Consider the following 17262-nt stretch of genomic DNA (forward strand, 5'->3'; position numbering starts at 1 on the left):
AAAGAACCAGCTTCTGGTTTCATTGATCTGTTCTGGGTTTTTTTTGTTTTTTGTTTTTTGTTTTTTTTTGGATTTGATAGCGTTAATTTCTGCTCTAATCTTTATTATTTCCTGTCTTCTGCTGGTTTGTGGTTTTATTTGCTGTTCTTTTTCCAGTTCTTTAAGGTTTCAGGTTAGGTTGTGTATCTGAGACCTTTCTTCCTTCTTTAGGAAGGCCTGGATTGCTATATACTTCCTTCTTATGACCACCTTTGCTGCGTCCCAGTGGTTTTGGGTTGTGGTGTTATCATTTTCATTGGCTTCCATGTACTTTTTAATTTCCTCTTTAACTTCTTGGTTAGCCCATTCATTCTTTGGTCGCCAAGTATTTGTTACGTTTCCAAATTTTTCCTTCTGTTTGATTTTGAGTTTCATAGCATTGTGGTCTGAAAATTTGCATGGTATGATCTCGATCTTTTTGTACTTGTTGAGGGCTGATTTGTATCCCAGTATGTGGTCTATTCTGGAGAACGTTCCATGTGTACTGGAGAAGAATGTATATCCTGCTGCTTTAGGATGAAATGTTCTGAATATATCTGTTAAGTCCATCTGGTCCAGTGTGTCATTCAAAGCCATTGTTTCCTTGTTGGTTTTCTGATTAGATGATCTGTCCATTGCTGTGAGTGGGGTGTTGAAGTCCCCTACTATTATGGTATTATTATCAATGAGTTTCTTTATGTTTGTGATTGATTGATATATTTGGGTGCTCTCACATTTGTAGCATAAATGTTTACAATTGTTAGGTCTTCTTGGTGGATAGACCCCTTGATTATCATATAATGTCCTTCTTCATCTCTTGTTACAGTCTTTATTTTAATGTCTAGATAGTCTTATGTAAGTATGGCTACTCTGGCTTTCTTTTGTTGACCAATATCATGATAGATGGTTCTCCATCCCCTTACTTTCAATCTGAAGATGTCTTTAGGTCTAAAGTGGGTCTCTTGTGAATAGCATATAGATGGATCTTGTTTTTTTATCCATTCTATTACCCTATGTCTTTTGATTGGAGCATTGAGTCCATTGATGTTTAGAGTGAGTACTGAAAGATATGAATTCATTGCCATTATGATGCTTGTAGAGTTGGAATTTCTGGTGGTGTTCTCTGGTCCTTTCTAGTCTTTGTTGCTTTTGGTATGTATGTATGTATGTATGTATGTATGTATGTATGTATGTAATCTTTTCTCCCCTCAGAGAGTCCCCCCTAAAATTTTTTGCAGGGCTGGTTTAGTGGTCTCAAACTCCTTTAATTTTTGTTTGTCTGGGCAATTTTTATTAGTCTTTCCTATTTTGAATGACCGCCTTGCTGGATAAAGATTTCTTGGCTGCATATTTTTCTGATTCAGCATATTGAATATATCCTGCCACTCTTTTCTGTCCTGCCAAGTTTCTGTGGATAGGTCTGCTGCAAACTTGATCTGTCTTCCCTTGTAGGTTAAGGACTTCTTTTCCTTTGCTGCTTTCATGATTCTTTCCTTGCCTGAGTATTTTGTGAATTTGACTATGATATGAGTTGTTAATGGTTGGTTTTTTTGTTGACTCTAACGTGAGTCCTCTGTGCTTCCTGGATTTTGATTTCTGTATCTTTCCCCAGGTTAGGAAAATTTTCTGCTATGATTTGCTTACATAACCCTTCTATCTATTTCTCTCTCTTCCTCTTCTCGGACCCCTATGATTCTGATGTTGTTCTTTTTAAATGAATCACTGATTTCTCTATTTCTTAAATCGTGCTCTTTTGCTTTAGTCTCCCTGTTTTTTTCTGCTTCATTATTTTCCATAAGTTTTTCCTCTATATCGCTGATTCTCTGCTCTGCCTTATCTATCCTTGCTACTGTTGGCATCCATTTGAGATTGCAGCTCAGTTATAGCATTTTTTATCTCATCCTGACTAGCTTTTACTTCTTTTATCTCTGCAGAAAAGGATTCTAATCTATTTTCGACTCCAGCGAGTTTTCTTATTATCGTGATTCTAAATTCTGGTTCAGACCTCTTGCTTGTATCTGTGTTAGTTAAGTCCCTGGCTTTTATTTCTTCCTGCTTTTTCTTTTGGGGTGAATTCCTTCATTTCTTCATTTTGAAGGGAGAAAAAGAATTAATGAGGTAAAAAATTTAAAAATTAAAAAAAGTTAAAATTAAAAAATTAAACACACACACACAAAATCTAATAAATGATGCTAGATCCTAGGTGTGTTTTGGTCTGGGTGTTGACAAGGGCTTGATAGATTAGAGAAAAAAGGGGAAAGAAAAAAAAAAGGAAATCATTAGAAAATTTGAAAAAATGAATACACTGAAATAAAATGAAATGATGGAAGTAAAATAGGATTTGAAAAAATTTACACAAAAGTAAAAAGTATAGTAGAAAAAAATTAAAAATCTTTTTAATAAAAATTGAAAATAAAAATAAATTGTTTCTGTATTCAAGAAAAGAAACGAAAAAAAGAAAAAAAAAGAAAATTGAATAGATGGACCAGCGAACAGATTGAAATACAATTGAAATTACTTCGTTTTCCCCTAGAAGTCAAACTATGAAGTGCTTTATAGCCCATAAACTAAGCAGGCGGAGAACACTCTTCTGTGTTCCTGAAGAGTGAGATTGGCCCCGTTGGGGCTTAGTGTAATGGCTCTGTTCTCCACTAGATGGCGCTGCCTAGCTTACTGGGGTGGATTGTTGTTGCGCATGTAGGTGTGTATGCGCGTGCGCGGGAGCAGTGAAAATGGCGTCACCCAGCTACCCAGTCTCTAGTATCGGAACTCTGCTCTCCCTGACCAGCAACCCTGCACCTGTCCTTTCTCTTCGGCTTCCATCCACTCCCCGCTTTTACACTATCCGTGACCAAGCCCCAGGCAGCACCTCCCTCCTGAGTTTTATCTCAGATGCGGCTGTCTTTCCCGACCCCTTTCTTCTGAGGGACTGCAGCTTTGACCCGTTCTGCCCCTCTGCCGAGGGTCTCACCGAGCAATGGCCGGGTGCCAGCTGCACCCAGGAACATTCACGGGACCGTGCTGCTGCCAATGCTCAGAGATTGCGGCAGGGTGCCAGCCTACCCCAGAAAAAGTTCATACACGATCGTGTAGCAGCAGCATTTCAGGGATTATGGCAAATCACAAAGTGCATCTGGCACCGGGCTTCACCCTCAGTAACTTTGTTCCAGCACCAGCGAATGTGGTTGTTCTCCCGGGTCCACTGGGTCCTTCCCTTCGGGGGACCCACACAGCCTCTACCAGGTGTCCTCCCAGCAGGGGAACCGCCGCTCCCTGTGTGGCTCGAAGACTCTCCAGACTTCATTCTGCTCCTGGGGATTTGCCCTTCTCACCAGAGCACCGCCAGGTATCGAGCTGCAGCGTTTCAGACTCTATAGAGTCTTAATAGAATTTCAACCCTCTCCTTTCTCCTTTCTCCTTTCTCCCTTTTTAGTTCAGTCCCTGAGGCTGTTTCCACTTTTCCACTTTCTCTCCAGCTGCTTTTGGGGGGTGCTTTTCCTGTATCCCCCCATCTCCATCCTCTCTTTACATGAAAAAGCGGCTCCTTGCCCTCCGTGGCTTCTCTTTCCCCCAGTTCACCTCTCTGCATCCGTACCTGCGGAGTTCTGGGGTTTAGGTTGTGCAGATTATGTTAATCCTCAAATCAGTTTTCTAGGTGTGCAGGATGGCTTAGCGTTGATCTGGCTGTATTTCATGGACGAGAGACACACAAAAAACCTTCCATGCTGTTCTGCCATCTTGGCTCCTCCTCTCCATAATACATTTCCACTTGACACTTTCAAATTAATTTAAGCATTTTTTTTTTAACTTTAGAGAACACTTTTGTAATTTGAAAACTATCATGGTAGAACAGTTCAAATTAGGTAACTCACTGGGAAAGAATAATTTATCAGCAATTGAAGAATTTGGAAAATTTCTTTACCATTTGTGTTTTGAACTATTACTTAATCACCACCAGCTACAACTGTCCTCACAAATTCCCAATGACAATTTTCATCCAAATGGCATTGTATATTTGAGTAGTGCTTTGTCAAATATTTTCACACGTATATTATTTCAAACAACTCTGTGCTGTAATCAAGGTAGGAATATTGCCAAGCATCACCTTTCCTTTGTTTTCAAGTGTGAACACTGAGGCTTAGGGGACTCAAGTAATTCCTTTCTGGTCACATGGGGAATTAGTGATGATGCCTGGGCTAGGATTCTATAATCATTAGTAACTGGAATCATTCTTTACTTTTGTATTTGTATTTTGACATATACAAAAGTCAGAGACTCGAGAATATTAAGTTCTATTCACCGTAAAATGAGGATAAAATCTTGTAGGACTGCTGTAAAGTTTGGAGATCATGTACAACTTTGCTGAGTACAGTGCCAAGGGCAGAGTAAACATTTTGCAAATTATAGCTACTGTTACACTTTTCCCAGGATGGTGGGATTATTTTGATTCTCTTAATTAGAATATACCATTTATTCGACTATACCATTCTTAACTTCTCTTTTGCAAAAAAAAGTATAAAAACTGTTCTGTCTCCACCATGCTTGCACATTTCTTCATTCCCCAAGTGAGCTAATAATATCAGAACAAGTAAACTTAATACAATGTATCCGACTCAAATAAAATGCAACTTTCAAGTTCATGTTTCAGGTTTTTTTTTTTATTGTAGTGGTATCATTTACTCTGGTAAATTCATATCCCAATTTAAAATGCCCCAAAGCAAATAAAACTTTTTTATAAAGTCAAGTACTGTATTTTAAAATGTACATGTTATACACACAAGAGCTGCATAGTGGAATTACTATAACAAGCAGTTACATTCATGACACCCAGTACTGTTTTTAACACTGCATATAGATTACGCTGGATACATTGTTTTATTATGCTTACTGTTGCTTAGTACAGTAACTTTAATACAATAGCTTATACGATTGCATTTTTCCAAAGCATTGATAAAGTTTGTAGCATAGCATGTAACTAATATTGAATGAAAACACTTATGTACAGGATGTATTTTATGTCAGATGCTTGCACAAGAATAAGCATTTAACGTGCCGTTGTATCCTTGACAAAACAAAATCATCCCTTCTGCTAAATAGGATAAGACAGGCTAAAAGGAATCTAAACTAATTGAAAAAGAAAATTTAAAATTTTATATCCCTGTATTATGTTAAAGATTATTTAACACAATTTTCTCCTGGTTAAAATATACATTTTGTTCTGTTTGAAATGATAGAGAGAGACAGAGAGAGAGGGAGATTGCAGAGGCTATACTAAAAATGCTAAATGAGCTGTAGCCCTTATATGACACTTTAGCTGGGAAAAAGTATGGTGAGTTGTACTCAACATTTTTTCTGCTTAGAAAAAAAGTGATAGCCTATAAATTTCTAATGTTTTAAAACAGGTATTATTATTTAAGGTCTTAAAATAAATAAATATGCTTGTATTAAACAAATTAGGTTGTTTAAAAAACTTTGCAACAATACTTGACTTATTCACAAATATATTTTCTGTCCATATTTATTACAGTTTGAACAATTTAAAAACATAAATCCTGCAAATAGCTTAGATAACAATACTGTTATCATAGTTCACATAAATGATTGCAAGAAATATTTATAATCCTTTTTATAGTATCTTATCTAATGCTCACACTGAATATCCAAATTAGTCACATTGAGCTTGACAGATGGAAAAGTTGGGATGGTGAGATTGGAGAACTATTCTAGTAACCATAGCAACGAGATTTTCATCTTTTGTTTGTGCCGCTGGCCTTCTGATTTTTTTGTGGGGGAGGACACAAACTTCAAGTTCTTTGAATAAAGTTACTCTTCTGGAAATCAGATAATGATTACAAAAAGCTTTTGTATGAAGATTAACTTAATTTTATTTAATCATCAAATTAGCGAGGGGTGTGTTCTATAGCTTGCTCAGAACTGCTCATGGAAAGTAACTGTTTTTTTTCTAAGTGTGCAAATAATTGTCTCAAAAAAAGTTTTTTTTAGTTATGTGAATAGTGAGTCCTCTTTAAAAGTTTGTTTATAATTGTTTTCCTTTCTAAGTAGAAAAATCTTTTTAGATATAACCAGTCATGGAATAATGATGCATAAGTTAGTAGGATTCTTAATGTGATACAATCATACTTAAACAAACTGTTCTTTTTCCCTAGAATTTTTGGCCAGTTGAGTGAAATTTCAAAGATTTAAGCCAGCTTAACACTTACAGTCTCCGATAACATTTCAAGGAAAAAAGAGAAGACTATGTGAGTAAATAAAATAGAAACCATACTGAATTTCTGATTTTATTTTTAAGCTCCCCCTCTTCAAAGAATACATCCATAATTAGATTCAGAGAAATTTTGTTCCTTACTGTTTGTTTTCTGAAGAGAATTGCACATTGATCATATCATACATACTTAATAATTGGGACAGAGGGTGATCAGTATGGCCTACCCTATGGCCTACCCTTGGTCCACCCTAATGTCATTTTCAAATCAAGTCAAATATTGTCTTTGGATTAATTAGCTCCGGATGGAGGTTTGATAGAGGGGATACTACATGATCTTCTCATGATAAGCCTGACTTCTATATCTGGTAGATTATCCTGCTTAGTCTGTAAACACCCTTCATCAGTGGCTGCTAAATGAAGGTCAAAACGAAGAGAAACAGATTTTTTCCTTAATCGAGGGTTGTCTTTAAAGAAGGAGCCTTCCCATTCCTTAATAACTTCATCCACTTTCTCTGTCCTGAAATGATAAAATAAACCTTTCCATATAAAGAAGGATGGATCTATTAAAAATACCTAATATGTATTCCATATGAAAAAGAAATCAAGAAATTTGCATAGTTCATAACTGACACATTTTGGATTATAACTCACAATTGACATAGTGAAATTTATAATTTACATACTTTAAAAATCAAATGAATATAATTTCCAAGGAATTCTATGCAATTCACATGTTTTGGTTATAATTTTAGAAAAATGGTGAATTAAGGGTTGAGTACTCCTTCCTCTGGGTTTTTGTTTATATATATCTAGTCATGTTGGATTTAAAAAAATCACAGCATATTAAAATTATGTTTGGAAACATGCTAAGATCACCGAGATTACACAAGTGAAGTTAATTTCTTTGCGTGTGTTTATTATTGTTTCTTAGTCAAAATTATTTTACTTACTGAATTGTGCCACGAGCCTCTGTGCTTTCCTTCACAACATTTCCATTCAGTATTGCTTGTTTGGTCACTGTTTCCACTTTTTCGTTCTCATACTTTGGTGGGAGTTTGGTTGAGAAAGATATTTCATTTATAATGGCTGTGTAAACATTAACATGAAATATTCAATCACAATGTTGTAATACTAGTCAGTCAATTTCTGTGTCAAAGTTTACTCAAACATTGCTTGTTTTTGCTACTGTACAGTATTTATTTATAATCCCTATAAATGACGTTTTACTTTTCAAGTCATTTACTTATATCAGAAACTCACCTGAAGGTAAAACAAAACCAACTCTACTTGTCGTAGGTTTTTGTTCTTTTTTCTCACCTTGGATACAACCATAATATCTGAAATTGGAAAGAATCATATTATAGAAGCAAGACCATATTAGCCTTTAATTGAAACAAATGCTCACCAATAAGAGAATGGATAAATTGTAGTATATTCATACAATGGAAATACTACTTAGCAGTGAAAATAAATGAACTAAAGGTACACTGTATCTTTTTTTAAATTTTTAAAAATGTTTATTTATTTTTGAGAGAAAGCAGAAACGGAGAGACAGAACGTGATGGGGAAGGGGCAGAGAGAGGGAGACACAGAATCTGAAGCAGGCTCCAGGCTCTGAGCTGTCAGCACAGAGCCCAATGTACACCTTGAACTCGGGAATGGCAAGCTCATGACCTAGGCCCAAGTTGGACGCTTAACCAACTGAGCCACCAAGGCGCCCCAGGGTACACTGTACCTTTATGGATGAATCTCCCAAGTATAACATTGAGTGGGGGTGGGGGGAGGTAATTTGTAGGTAATTTTATAAAGGTTAAAATAACACACGGGGCACCTGGGTAGCTCCGTTGGTTAAGTGTCTGACTTCGGCCCAGGTCATGATCTCACAGTTTGTGAGTTTGAGTCCTGTGTCAGGTTCTGTGCTGACAGTTCAGAGCCTGGAGCCTGTTTCAGATCTTGTGTCCCTCTCTCTCTGCCCCTTCCCCACTTGCATTCTCTCTCTCTCTCAAAGAAATAAACATTAAAAAGATAATAATAATAAAATAACATGCAAAATATCTTCACTTTTTGCTTAGGGATACATATCTACATATTAGTATAAAGGAATGTGTGAGACTGAGAAGCATCAAATTCAGGATCCAGGTTAGACTGAGGGAGAAGGAGAAGATGGGGGGATGTGCTTTAGGTGTCTAGGGTCGGGGTGGAGAGATCGCAACAATACTGTATACGTTTCATTTCTTGAGCTGGGGAAAGTGTGTACGTGAGGTTTGTGAGATTCTTCTTGATGCTTTCTCATGTATCTTAAATATAGCATAACGAAAATGTTTTAAGTTGTATTAAAGGAATATGGGTTTAAAGACCACTTTATCATCATCTGGAACGATCAGGCATTTAATAAAATCCACCACCACTTATTATATTTAATAACAAATTATATGTGTGTGTATATGTTTATATAGCACTCTTTTAAGCACTATACAAACATTAATCTATTTAATCCACAAGGGAACCCTATGAGGTAGGTAATATTATTCCCATTTTATGGATGAAAAAACCCCGAGGCACAGAGAGGTTCAGTAACTTGCCTCGTGTCCCTCAGTTAGTAAGCGGTAGATTTGGAATTCACTTTGTGTTTTTCAAAGCTTTAATAAATGCCAAGACACTTAATAAATGTCAAGACTTATAGGTTAAAGTAGTTTCCTCTAATTTTGTAGAGGACTAAGAATTCTGAAGCAAGCAAGAATGAAAGTTTCTTTCCATGGGAACACGGAAAATTGGAGGTTGTGCTGTGTTCAGAGCCATGTGACCTTATACGTGATTACAGATTATGAAACTGTAAATTAGTAAGAATTTATCTTGTGATATTTTGATACCTTTTGTTATCAGGACATCTGGAAGACTTTCAAAACATGTGCTCAGAACTAAACTTCTTATGGTTGTAACATAATCATGTTTTATTATTATTATTAATTATTATTATTATCATTATTAATTTTGGCTTTTGATGTGTGATGGGAGTGGGTCTTGGGTGGGGAGATGTGGTCATAGGTGAATTTTCCAAGCTTTCTTTGTGGGTGGTCCATGGAAGACAGTGACTAATTCTAAAAGAGATGAATGGCAAGGAAAATGAGGAAGTTAAGAAAGGTCATTTTTGTAGCAACTGAGAATTATTTACAGTTTGTTCTAGGCTTGACATGCTCCTTGTTGTAGCTAATGTGCCTGACTTTGGCCATTCTGTTCATAATTTTGGGAGGCTGAAAATAGTTCCTCCACATATTCTTTGCTCTGCCTACTTAATCCTATTTTGTTTAGGAACTCAGTGAGCATGCTGTGGTGATGTTGGTTTTTTGTTTTTTTTTAATGAACTTAAAAAATATATTTATTTATTTTTGAGAGAGAGAGGGAGCAGGGGAAGGGCAGAGAGAGAGAGAGGGAGAGAGAGAATCTCAAGCAGGCTCCACCCTGTCAGTGCAGAGCCTGATGCAAGGCATGACCTAAGCCAAAATCAAGAGTCCCACCTTAACCACCTGAGCCATGCAGGTGCCCTGGATGTTGGGGTTTTAGATGTGATTTCTAACTACCTCAACAAAGTGACTCTGTATTTCTGGCCACTTGTCATTAAGTACTGTATATGGAATTAGGTACCTGATTTCTTCCTTTTCTAGGAGGCGGCGATAAGTGGCGATTTCTTGTTCTAGCCTCATCTTTGTGTTGAGAAGCATCTCGTGCTCTTGAAGCTGCTTTTCGATGCCGCGCCTTACTTCCTGTAGCTCTTTTTCTAGTCCTTCGATCACAGCTTCTAGGTCTTGCAACTGCATCTGGTAATGCTGCTCGCTGGCATGTAGGGAGTTTTCAAGGCCCCTTTCCTGTTTTATACAGATTGTCATCAGTGAATCAGTGCAACAAAATGTGTTTCTGAATCTGATGTGTAATGCCTTCATTCGATTGTGTTCTTTCTTAAAGGTTTGCAATCGTAGTATATCACTTATGCAAGAGATGTTTCCTTACAACTTTGTGTATGACTCAAATGACAAAAATCATAGCTAGAGAGCGTGCTATTTCAAAGGAATCCTGTGATAATTCTTAAAACAACAACAAAAAAATCTACAATGTAACTGACTTATCACTCTGATTTTTTGATTTTTAAAAATTGAAAATGTAGAATATCATATGTCAAAGCAGAGCAGGCTGCTTTTGAAGACATGTTAGGAAAGCGTTTAAATATTTTTTTACTATTACAAGTCACAGGGGTGTAGATAGAAGACTCCCCACGGTTACAACTTTGGATAACGAAAAACGCTATGTTCTCCCATGCCAGAAATTAGAGAACCCCAGGATGATAAGCAAGGATTACTTCCTTTTTTATAGGCGTGAACTAAACCTCGAGTGAATTGCTAATAGCCGTGGCCACGATGGGCAGAGCAGGGTAGTCGAACTAGCACCAGGGATAGATTTCAGTGGCCTTGATTTTCAGTTTCTCGCTGGAAGTTAATAGGCATTATTCCTTTCTCTCTCTTAATCAGCAAATGCCTGGGGACTGAGTGGGCCAGTCACTTTTAAGATCAAGATGATTCTCACCACCGCCTGGAGAGATTCAATTTCCACTTGCAGGTGGTGCCACTGGCGTCGAGCTTCCTTGAGTTCTGCTTGAGCTGCTTTTAGAGCCTCTTCGTCTTTGTCCATTTTTTTGCTCATATCTTCTTCTAGCTTTAAGAAAGCCACCACCACCAAGAACAACAGACACAAAGAGCACTCTTGAAAATGAGACCTTTAAAAGTAAATCCTAAAAACATAATATAGGTGTCTCATTTTTTCTTTAACCTGTTAAATTTCAAATGTGTGTTCCAGTGCTTAGTTACTAATTAATCAGGTATGGGAGTGAGTGGATTGCATGCTGAGCTTTAGTTTTCTCAGGTGTAAGATGAACCTTAGAAGTCTCTTCCTACTATGACAGTCTAGGAAATGCAGAGAGAAATACATCTGTTTTAATGAAAAGTAACAGCTTGCAGGATCTAAGCTTGAGACCTCTGATTCTGAACGTTCTATTATTTATGGCATTATTCAGGAAGAAGGATTGAAACTCAGCTATTATTTCGCCCCATATTTTCTTGTAGGCTGCTTTGTAAAAGCAGATAAACAGCCATATACTCTCAAACCAATCAATTCTGGGACTGGGTATATGGACGGGGATTAAACACTGCTGGAAAGTATATTATGAATAATTTAGAGAATTAAGTTATCATAGGCATTAGAAGCTCTAAAATAGACTTCCCTATAAAGAGAACCCACTGGTGATTTACCCTTTTCAAATGATCTTTTTGGAAAGCATGTTAATCTTGGGTATCTAGGGAAGTAGCAAAAATTACGTCTTTAAAGATTGTTTTATAAATGTCGACATATTAAATAATAAATGGAATATGTTATATTTGGCTTTAAATGTTCTTATGCTGATGTTCAAATCAAATGAAAGTATCTTTTGACAGAATTCTCAACATTTGGCCCCAAAAGCAGCAGGAGCAATGGAAGGAATTGATTGTATAATTTTTAAAGCAAAAATAACTTTTTAATATTTTTATCAAAATGCATTTTGAAATAAAAAATTTTAATTTGATGACACAATAGCTATTTTTTAAAGCAAACATTGTAGTAAATGAATGTTTACAAACTTCAGGGCAAGGCATTAAAAAACAAAATTCATACATTTCTTTAGGTTTGTTGTATCACTTGCTCTTAGCGCTATGTTGGCAAAGTCAAACAGCAATACATACCAGAGCAATTACAAAACAGAATGTCAAGAACTTAGGAAATAGGAGAGCATAACAATGCTCGTGTCTGGAGGTCTTTTGGATTGTGTATGAAACTGGCAGCTATGTTCGCGTGGCAGCTGGAGTCCAAAGATGGCCTCCACTGAACCACACCTCCCCAGATTCATGTCCTCGTGTGGTCCCCTTCCAAACTGAATCTGGGCAGACCTGTGTCTTGCTTTAGCCAGTAGAATGTGGCAGAAGTGCCCATTCTAGCCCTAAACCTTAGAAAGCCCTGAAAGCTTGCACTCCTGTGCTTTTGGAAGTTCTGGGCCAGCACGTTAAGAAGTCTGGATATGCTGCTGGAGAGATCACGCACAGGCCAGATGGAGAGGGAGAAACAAACCCAATGGTCTCAGCTGAGCCAGCCTTCCCAAAACCCCCTGCCGAGGTTCCAGACACATGAGTGAGCCACCTTGGATGTCCTAGCCCAATTGTGCTCCACGATGATTATAGTCTCAGCCAATGTCACATGTAGCAGAAGAATCACCCCCACTGAACCCAGTCAACCCACAGAATCATGAGAGACAATGCCATCGTTTTAATCCACTGAATTCTGGGGTAGTTTATTCTACAACAATGAATCACCAAAAGCTTATGTTTCTTTATTTTATAATAATTAATCAGGCTTCTCTGAATTTCTGAATTCCTTGAAAGAAATCCTCTAAAGTAGACTGACGTTAAGAAGACTCGAAACAAGTTACTGCAACTTTTCCCTTTTACTTTAATTTACTCATTTTGGCATCATGACTTACAAACTAGATAACTTGTATTGGTACCATTGCAAAATAGTTTCTTTGATCTATAATTTTCAGAAATTGTCATCTATTAATTTTTTCCCTTCTCTTTGCAAAAGGTGAGTGAACTATTCCAGTACTTAAATATTCCAGTGACTTTGCTTGATTTAGGATACTGATCATTCTTTGTGAAGACTGAGAATATTACCCTGAGGTGCAATTTATATTGTTACCAAAAATGAACCGCTAATGAAATAAAGCCCTATGATTTTCTGGAAATATTTTTTCCCTTTCAGTGAGGTTCTTAAGTTCACTCTTTGCCATATTCGGGTGCCTGGACTAGAACTTGAACTCAGATATGATAGGTAAACGAAATGAACAAACAAACAAAACCCCCCAAATCCTGAATTTGTAAATTTTTGTTTCTAAATTATTTATTTGTGCATTTATTTAAATATTTGAGGTACTCATGAGTTGGTAAATGTGATTGTCACTTTAAAGCAAAGTAAGTCTATGAAATTGAGAGTCAGCCCTTATTTAACTTGGCTTTCTCTTTTTTTTTCAGTGCTTAAATAGTTCATGGCTTGTCCAATAACTTGGACAATGTTATTGGAAATAAACATTTCTCATCTTGTAGTACACAAGCAAAACTGTATAAGTGGGGAGTCATTATCAATGTGGGGAATTTCGATTTGTCCCAATTTATACCACTGCTTCTGAATGCCATGTTCACATATTTAGGTAATTTCTATTTATAACAATCTGGTATAAAACTGAGCTCATTAAAACGATGATGGAAACCTTTCAGAAATATTTTACTTAGTTTTATTTCTACAAAGTATGCAAGCTAATAAATCTTACTAGAAAGCTTGCCATATTAAAGATGTTATTTAAACAATCTCTATAAATAACTCCGTAATATCTTCGAAGGGTATTTGAAATACTTCCTTGCTGAAGGATGTCTAAAAGAGGTTAGAGTGCCCCATTTTATTGTATGTTGGCCCCATGTTTCGTTAATGATAGTAACCTCCTAATTGATACAAAAATCAAATGCATCAATTGACATTCATTGAATGGTCACTTAATAGTCTAATTAGAGCGTTTCCCCCTGTAGTCCAGTCACATTGCAGTAAAACCTAAATTCCTTCCCCAGTAGACGCTGCATTGAAAAGGAAATACTGTACCTCAGAGAGGCCGGGACAGGAATTGGATAGACATGGATTGTCTCCTTATCCTGGAAGGTGCCTGTCTGTATGAAATCATTACCTGGATCCTTGTTGAGAGCACGGTCTCTATCTGATTTCTCGTGAGGAGCTTTTCATAGTTTGCCCTGATCTCATTGAGTAGCTGGGACAGCTCCATTCTTTTCCCATCCTCCACCTTGGCTAAGTGAACCTTATCGATAGGATGAGTCGCTGCGGCAGAGCTGGTCTGTCTGCGTCGAGCAGAGAGCGAGAGCTCCGCGGAGCCTTAAAGACGCAGAGCTCCTTTTTCACAACCGCGGAAATTCCTGTGTGTCTAATCAATTGTGCAAATACTTGGCAAACCCTTTTCTCCTACTGTCGGTTTGGTAGATGTGTCAGACTCTCCATAAAGGAACAGAAAAAGGAAAACATCCGCAGTATTCTGAAATTGGTTCTCTGTAAAGTTGAGCCCTTGGCGGGGGGTGGGGGTGTGTGTGTGGGTCAACTTACCTTGTGGAAAAGGACATGGGGAATAAGATGAAGGAAATTGTATTTTGTTTTTCCCAAGATAGTGCATGGAAATTAATCTGGGCTGCAAACATGATAGCTAAAATTTTCTTTTACAGTTTTTCTTGCCGTTTGGATTAAACAGAAATGCTGTGGTAGGGCATTATTAGAACATGTTGTAAGTCTGGAGTATTCTGACAGGTGTTGGAAAAGGCTACCATCAGATTAAGCTGGCCATTGTCTTTAGCCACAGGACTGATTGTATTTCTCTCAAATGCATACTGTGTGGTTCAAGGCAGGCTGCTGGCCTGATGGCAGGGTTTGATGTATTGAGGCAGATTCCTGAAGGCATATTCTGATGAGGCTATAGCCGCAGGTAAGGGCTAATTGTGAGAGCTGAGAGTTAACATTTCCAATGTTTTAACAAGGTTGAAGAAATACAACCAGATGGTCTGCCTACAGGGGGTATTCACTGGGTAAGATTTATTGTGGGGTTACTCCTTCATTAGGAAACGTATAGTTCACAGACAACTCATACCTGTAAATATAACATTTGTGCACTCTTCTACCTTCAAAAAGCATCATTACATCTATCATTCCATCTAACCTTCTTAATCCCTGTCACTTTGTACCCTGAAAAAGTGACAAACCGGAAGCAGAAGGGGTTAAGGTGTCTTGCCTTATGGCGATGTGATGGCATCTTTGGGATTGGAACTATGATTGCTTGGTTTTCTTCCATATATTGCCTCATCTGCCTCTGTATTCTCTCTCTCGTCACCTAAATTTATTGTTTACTCTGGCCAGCTCGCTGTTATGACTGAAATGTGGGTGACTGAAATATTTTTGAGAATGGATCTATCGTCATTGTTATTTGTAGAGTGGCTTGGCTGGAATTGTGTCCAAACGGTAGTTCAGGAAATAATCAATCCTTGGCTCTAGTGCTCACAGGGCCTTTGGATATGCAACGTGTTCTTTTAATTTCTGAATTAACGCACTGCTGGCCAGGCCAGTCTGTGCTGGGCATTCCTACAGTCCTGTGTAAAACAAGCTGAGAGGAGAGGTTCCAGGTCATTCCTGTCCTCTGATTAACCTGACCCTTGCCTCCTCCAACCTCCCCACCAGACACAACTGATTGGCCTGGAGATGGACACTTGACTGAAGTGTGGACAGACAGTCCATAGGTCAGAGACCTATGAGTTAGCCTGATACAAAAGCTCTGATTACAAAGGATCAGTTATGAATATCTAAACCAGACTCTTCCTCTTTCTTGGTAATTGCAACGGAGACATACAAAGAGAATCAGGTGGTTGGTAGTGGGAAAAACAGCAAGAAAGAAGTACAGTCATTACTTTATGTAGCTCCTGCTAGTCTCTGCTGAAAAATACAGAGTTGAACTGGCTTCCATAGAGGATGGGTCCTGGCAATCCGCATTTTATTTTATTTATTTATTTATTTTTTTTTTTCAACGTTTATTTATTTTTGGGACAGAGAGAGACAGAGCATGAACGGGGGAGGGGCAGAGAGAGAGGGAGACACAGAATCGGAAACAGGCTCCAGGCTCTGAGCCATCAGCCCAGAGCCCGACGCGGGGCTCGAACTCACGGACCGCGAGATCGTGACCTGGCTGAAGTCGGACGCTTAACCGACTGCGCCACCCAGGCGCCCCAAATAGGACTCCCAGATGTGTCTTAAGTACCCTACAGCAGTGCTTTCCAATAGGAATATAAGACGAGCCACACATGTAAACCACATGTGTATTTTTAAACTTTCTAGTAGCCAAATTGAGAGAGAGAAACAGAAACAAGTGAAATGAATTTTAATATTATATTTTATTTAGCCTGATAAAGCCAAGGTACAATTATTTCAACATGTAATCAATATAAAATATTAAGATATTTTACGTTCTTTATATTTGATACTGTCTTTCAAAGCCAATTTTTATAGCCCATTGCAATTCAGACAAGTCACATTTCAAATGCTCAATTGCCACATGGCTAATGACTACTGTGTTGAACAGTGCAGCTCTAGAATTTGGCCCCCACTGCCTCACACAAATGAGAGTTCCATGCCTGCGCCCCCCCACATGAATCTTAGATTAAAGGAAATAGTGCTAGGTTTTTTTTTGAGGTGGGGGGAGAAGGGAAGGAGTAGTATTTGGGGCACCTGGGTGACTCAGTTGGTTAAGCTTCGGATTCTGTGTCTCCCTCTCTCTCTGCCCCTCCCTCACTCGTGCTCTATCTTTCAAAAATAAATAAACATTAAAAAAAATTTTTTTAAAAAGGTATTCTGCAAGCATGTGAACAATGAAGTTAACTATTTCAAAAATCTCAAATATCATTTTTCAAGGAAAAAATATTGCTAATTTACTTTTCAAAAACACTGCCTGGGTGGCTCAGTCAGGTAAGTATCTAACTTTGGCTCAGGTCATCATCTCGTAGTTCGTGAGTTCGAGCCCCGCATCGGGCTCTGTGCTGACAGCTCGGAGCCTGGAACCTGCTTCAGGTTCTGTGTCTCCCTCTCTCTCTGACCCTCCCCTGCTCACACTCTGTCTTTGTCTCTCTCTTTCTCTCTAAAAAATAAATAAAACATTAAAAAAAAATTAAAAACCCACTGCCCTTCATTTAAAAATATCAGTAACAGTAGCTCATTAAACACTGTGGCATATATAAAATTGCAGGTTTCATGCAATTTTCAGTGCACTAACTCTATTACACCCTGTTCTCTTATGCTTTAAAAATCATAACATTGCAAATAAGCAAGGGTGTCATAGGGACAATCTTGAATCCACT

At 37.9% G+C, this 17262-nt stretch overlaps 1 protein-coding gene across 4 annotated transcripts; it reads right to left on the reverse strand.

Annotated features, from left to right (window-relative positions):
* Positions 1–4654: 4654 nt before the first annotated feature.
* KRT222 (keratin 222) lies at positions 4655–14254 on the reverse strand. 4 transcript variants are annotated; one of them, XM_045488764.1, is made up of 6 exons: positions 14049–14254; positions 10820–10948; positions 9887–10107; positions 7505–7581; positions 7195–7330; positions 4655–6761 (listed from the first exon to the last, which is right to left on the reverse strand). In XM_045488764.1, exons 1-6 carry the CDS (start codon positions 14142–14144, stop codon positions 6533–6535), a joined length of 888 nt encoding a protein of 295 aa, XP_045344720.1. In that variant the 5' UTR covers positions 14145–14254; the 3' UTR covers positions 4655–6532. The 4 variants fall into 4 exon arrangements, with proteins under 4 accessions (XP_045344720.1, XP_045344722.1, XP_045344721.1 ...); XM_045488766.1 differs by having other exon boundaries at positions 10820–10944; positions 13967–14166; XM_045488765.1 differs by having other exon boundaries at positions 13967–14166.
* Between the last annotated feature and the right edge of the window lie 3008 nt (positions 14255–17262).

The sequence above is a fragment of the Leopardus geoffroyi genome, chromosome E1 (genome assembly GCF_018350155.1).
Source record: "Leopardus geoffroyi isolate Oge1 chromosome E1, O.geoffroyi_Oge1_pat1.0, whole genome shotgun sequence".
Taxonomy (NCBI): domain Eukaryota; kingdom Metazoa; phylum Chordata; class Mammalia; order Carnivora; family Felidae; genus Leopardus; species Leopardus geoffroyi.

Bases quoted from the DNA above. Each gene is read 5' to 3' on its own strand.
- KRT222 (XM_045488764.1), bottom strand. From the start codon at position 14,144: ATGGAGCTGTCCCAGCTACTCAATGAGATCAGGGCAAACTATGAAAAG. The intron at 7,582-9,886 runs GTACCTAATTCC...TTCCAATTTCAG, and splicing joins CTAGAAAAGGAAGAAATCAG to ATATTATGGTTGTATCCAAG. The intron at 6,762-7,194 runs GTAAGTAAAATA...TTATCATTTCAG, and splicing joins GAGGCTCGTGGCACAATTCA to GACAGAGAAAGTGGATGAAG.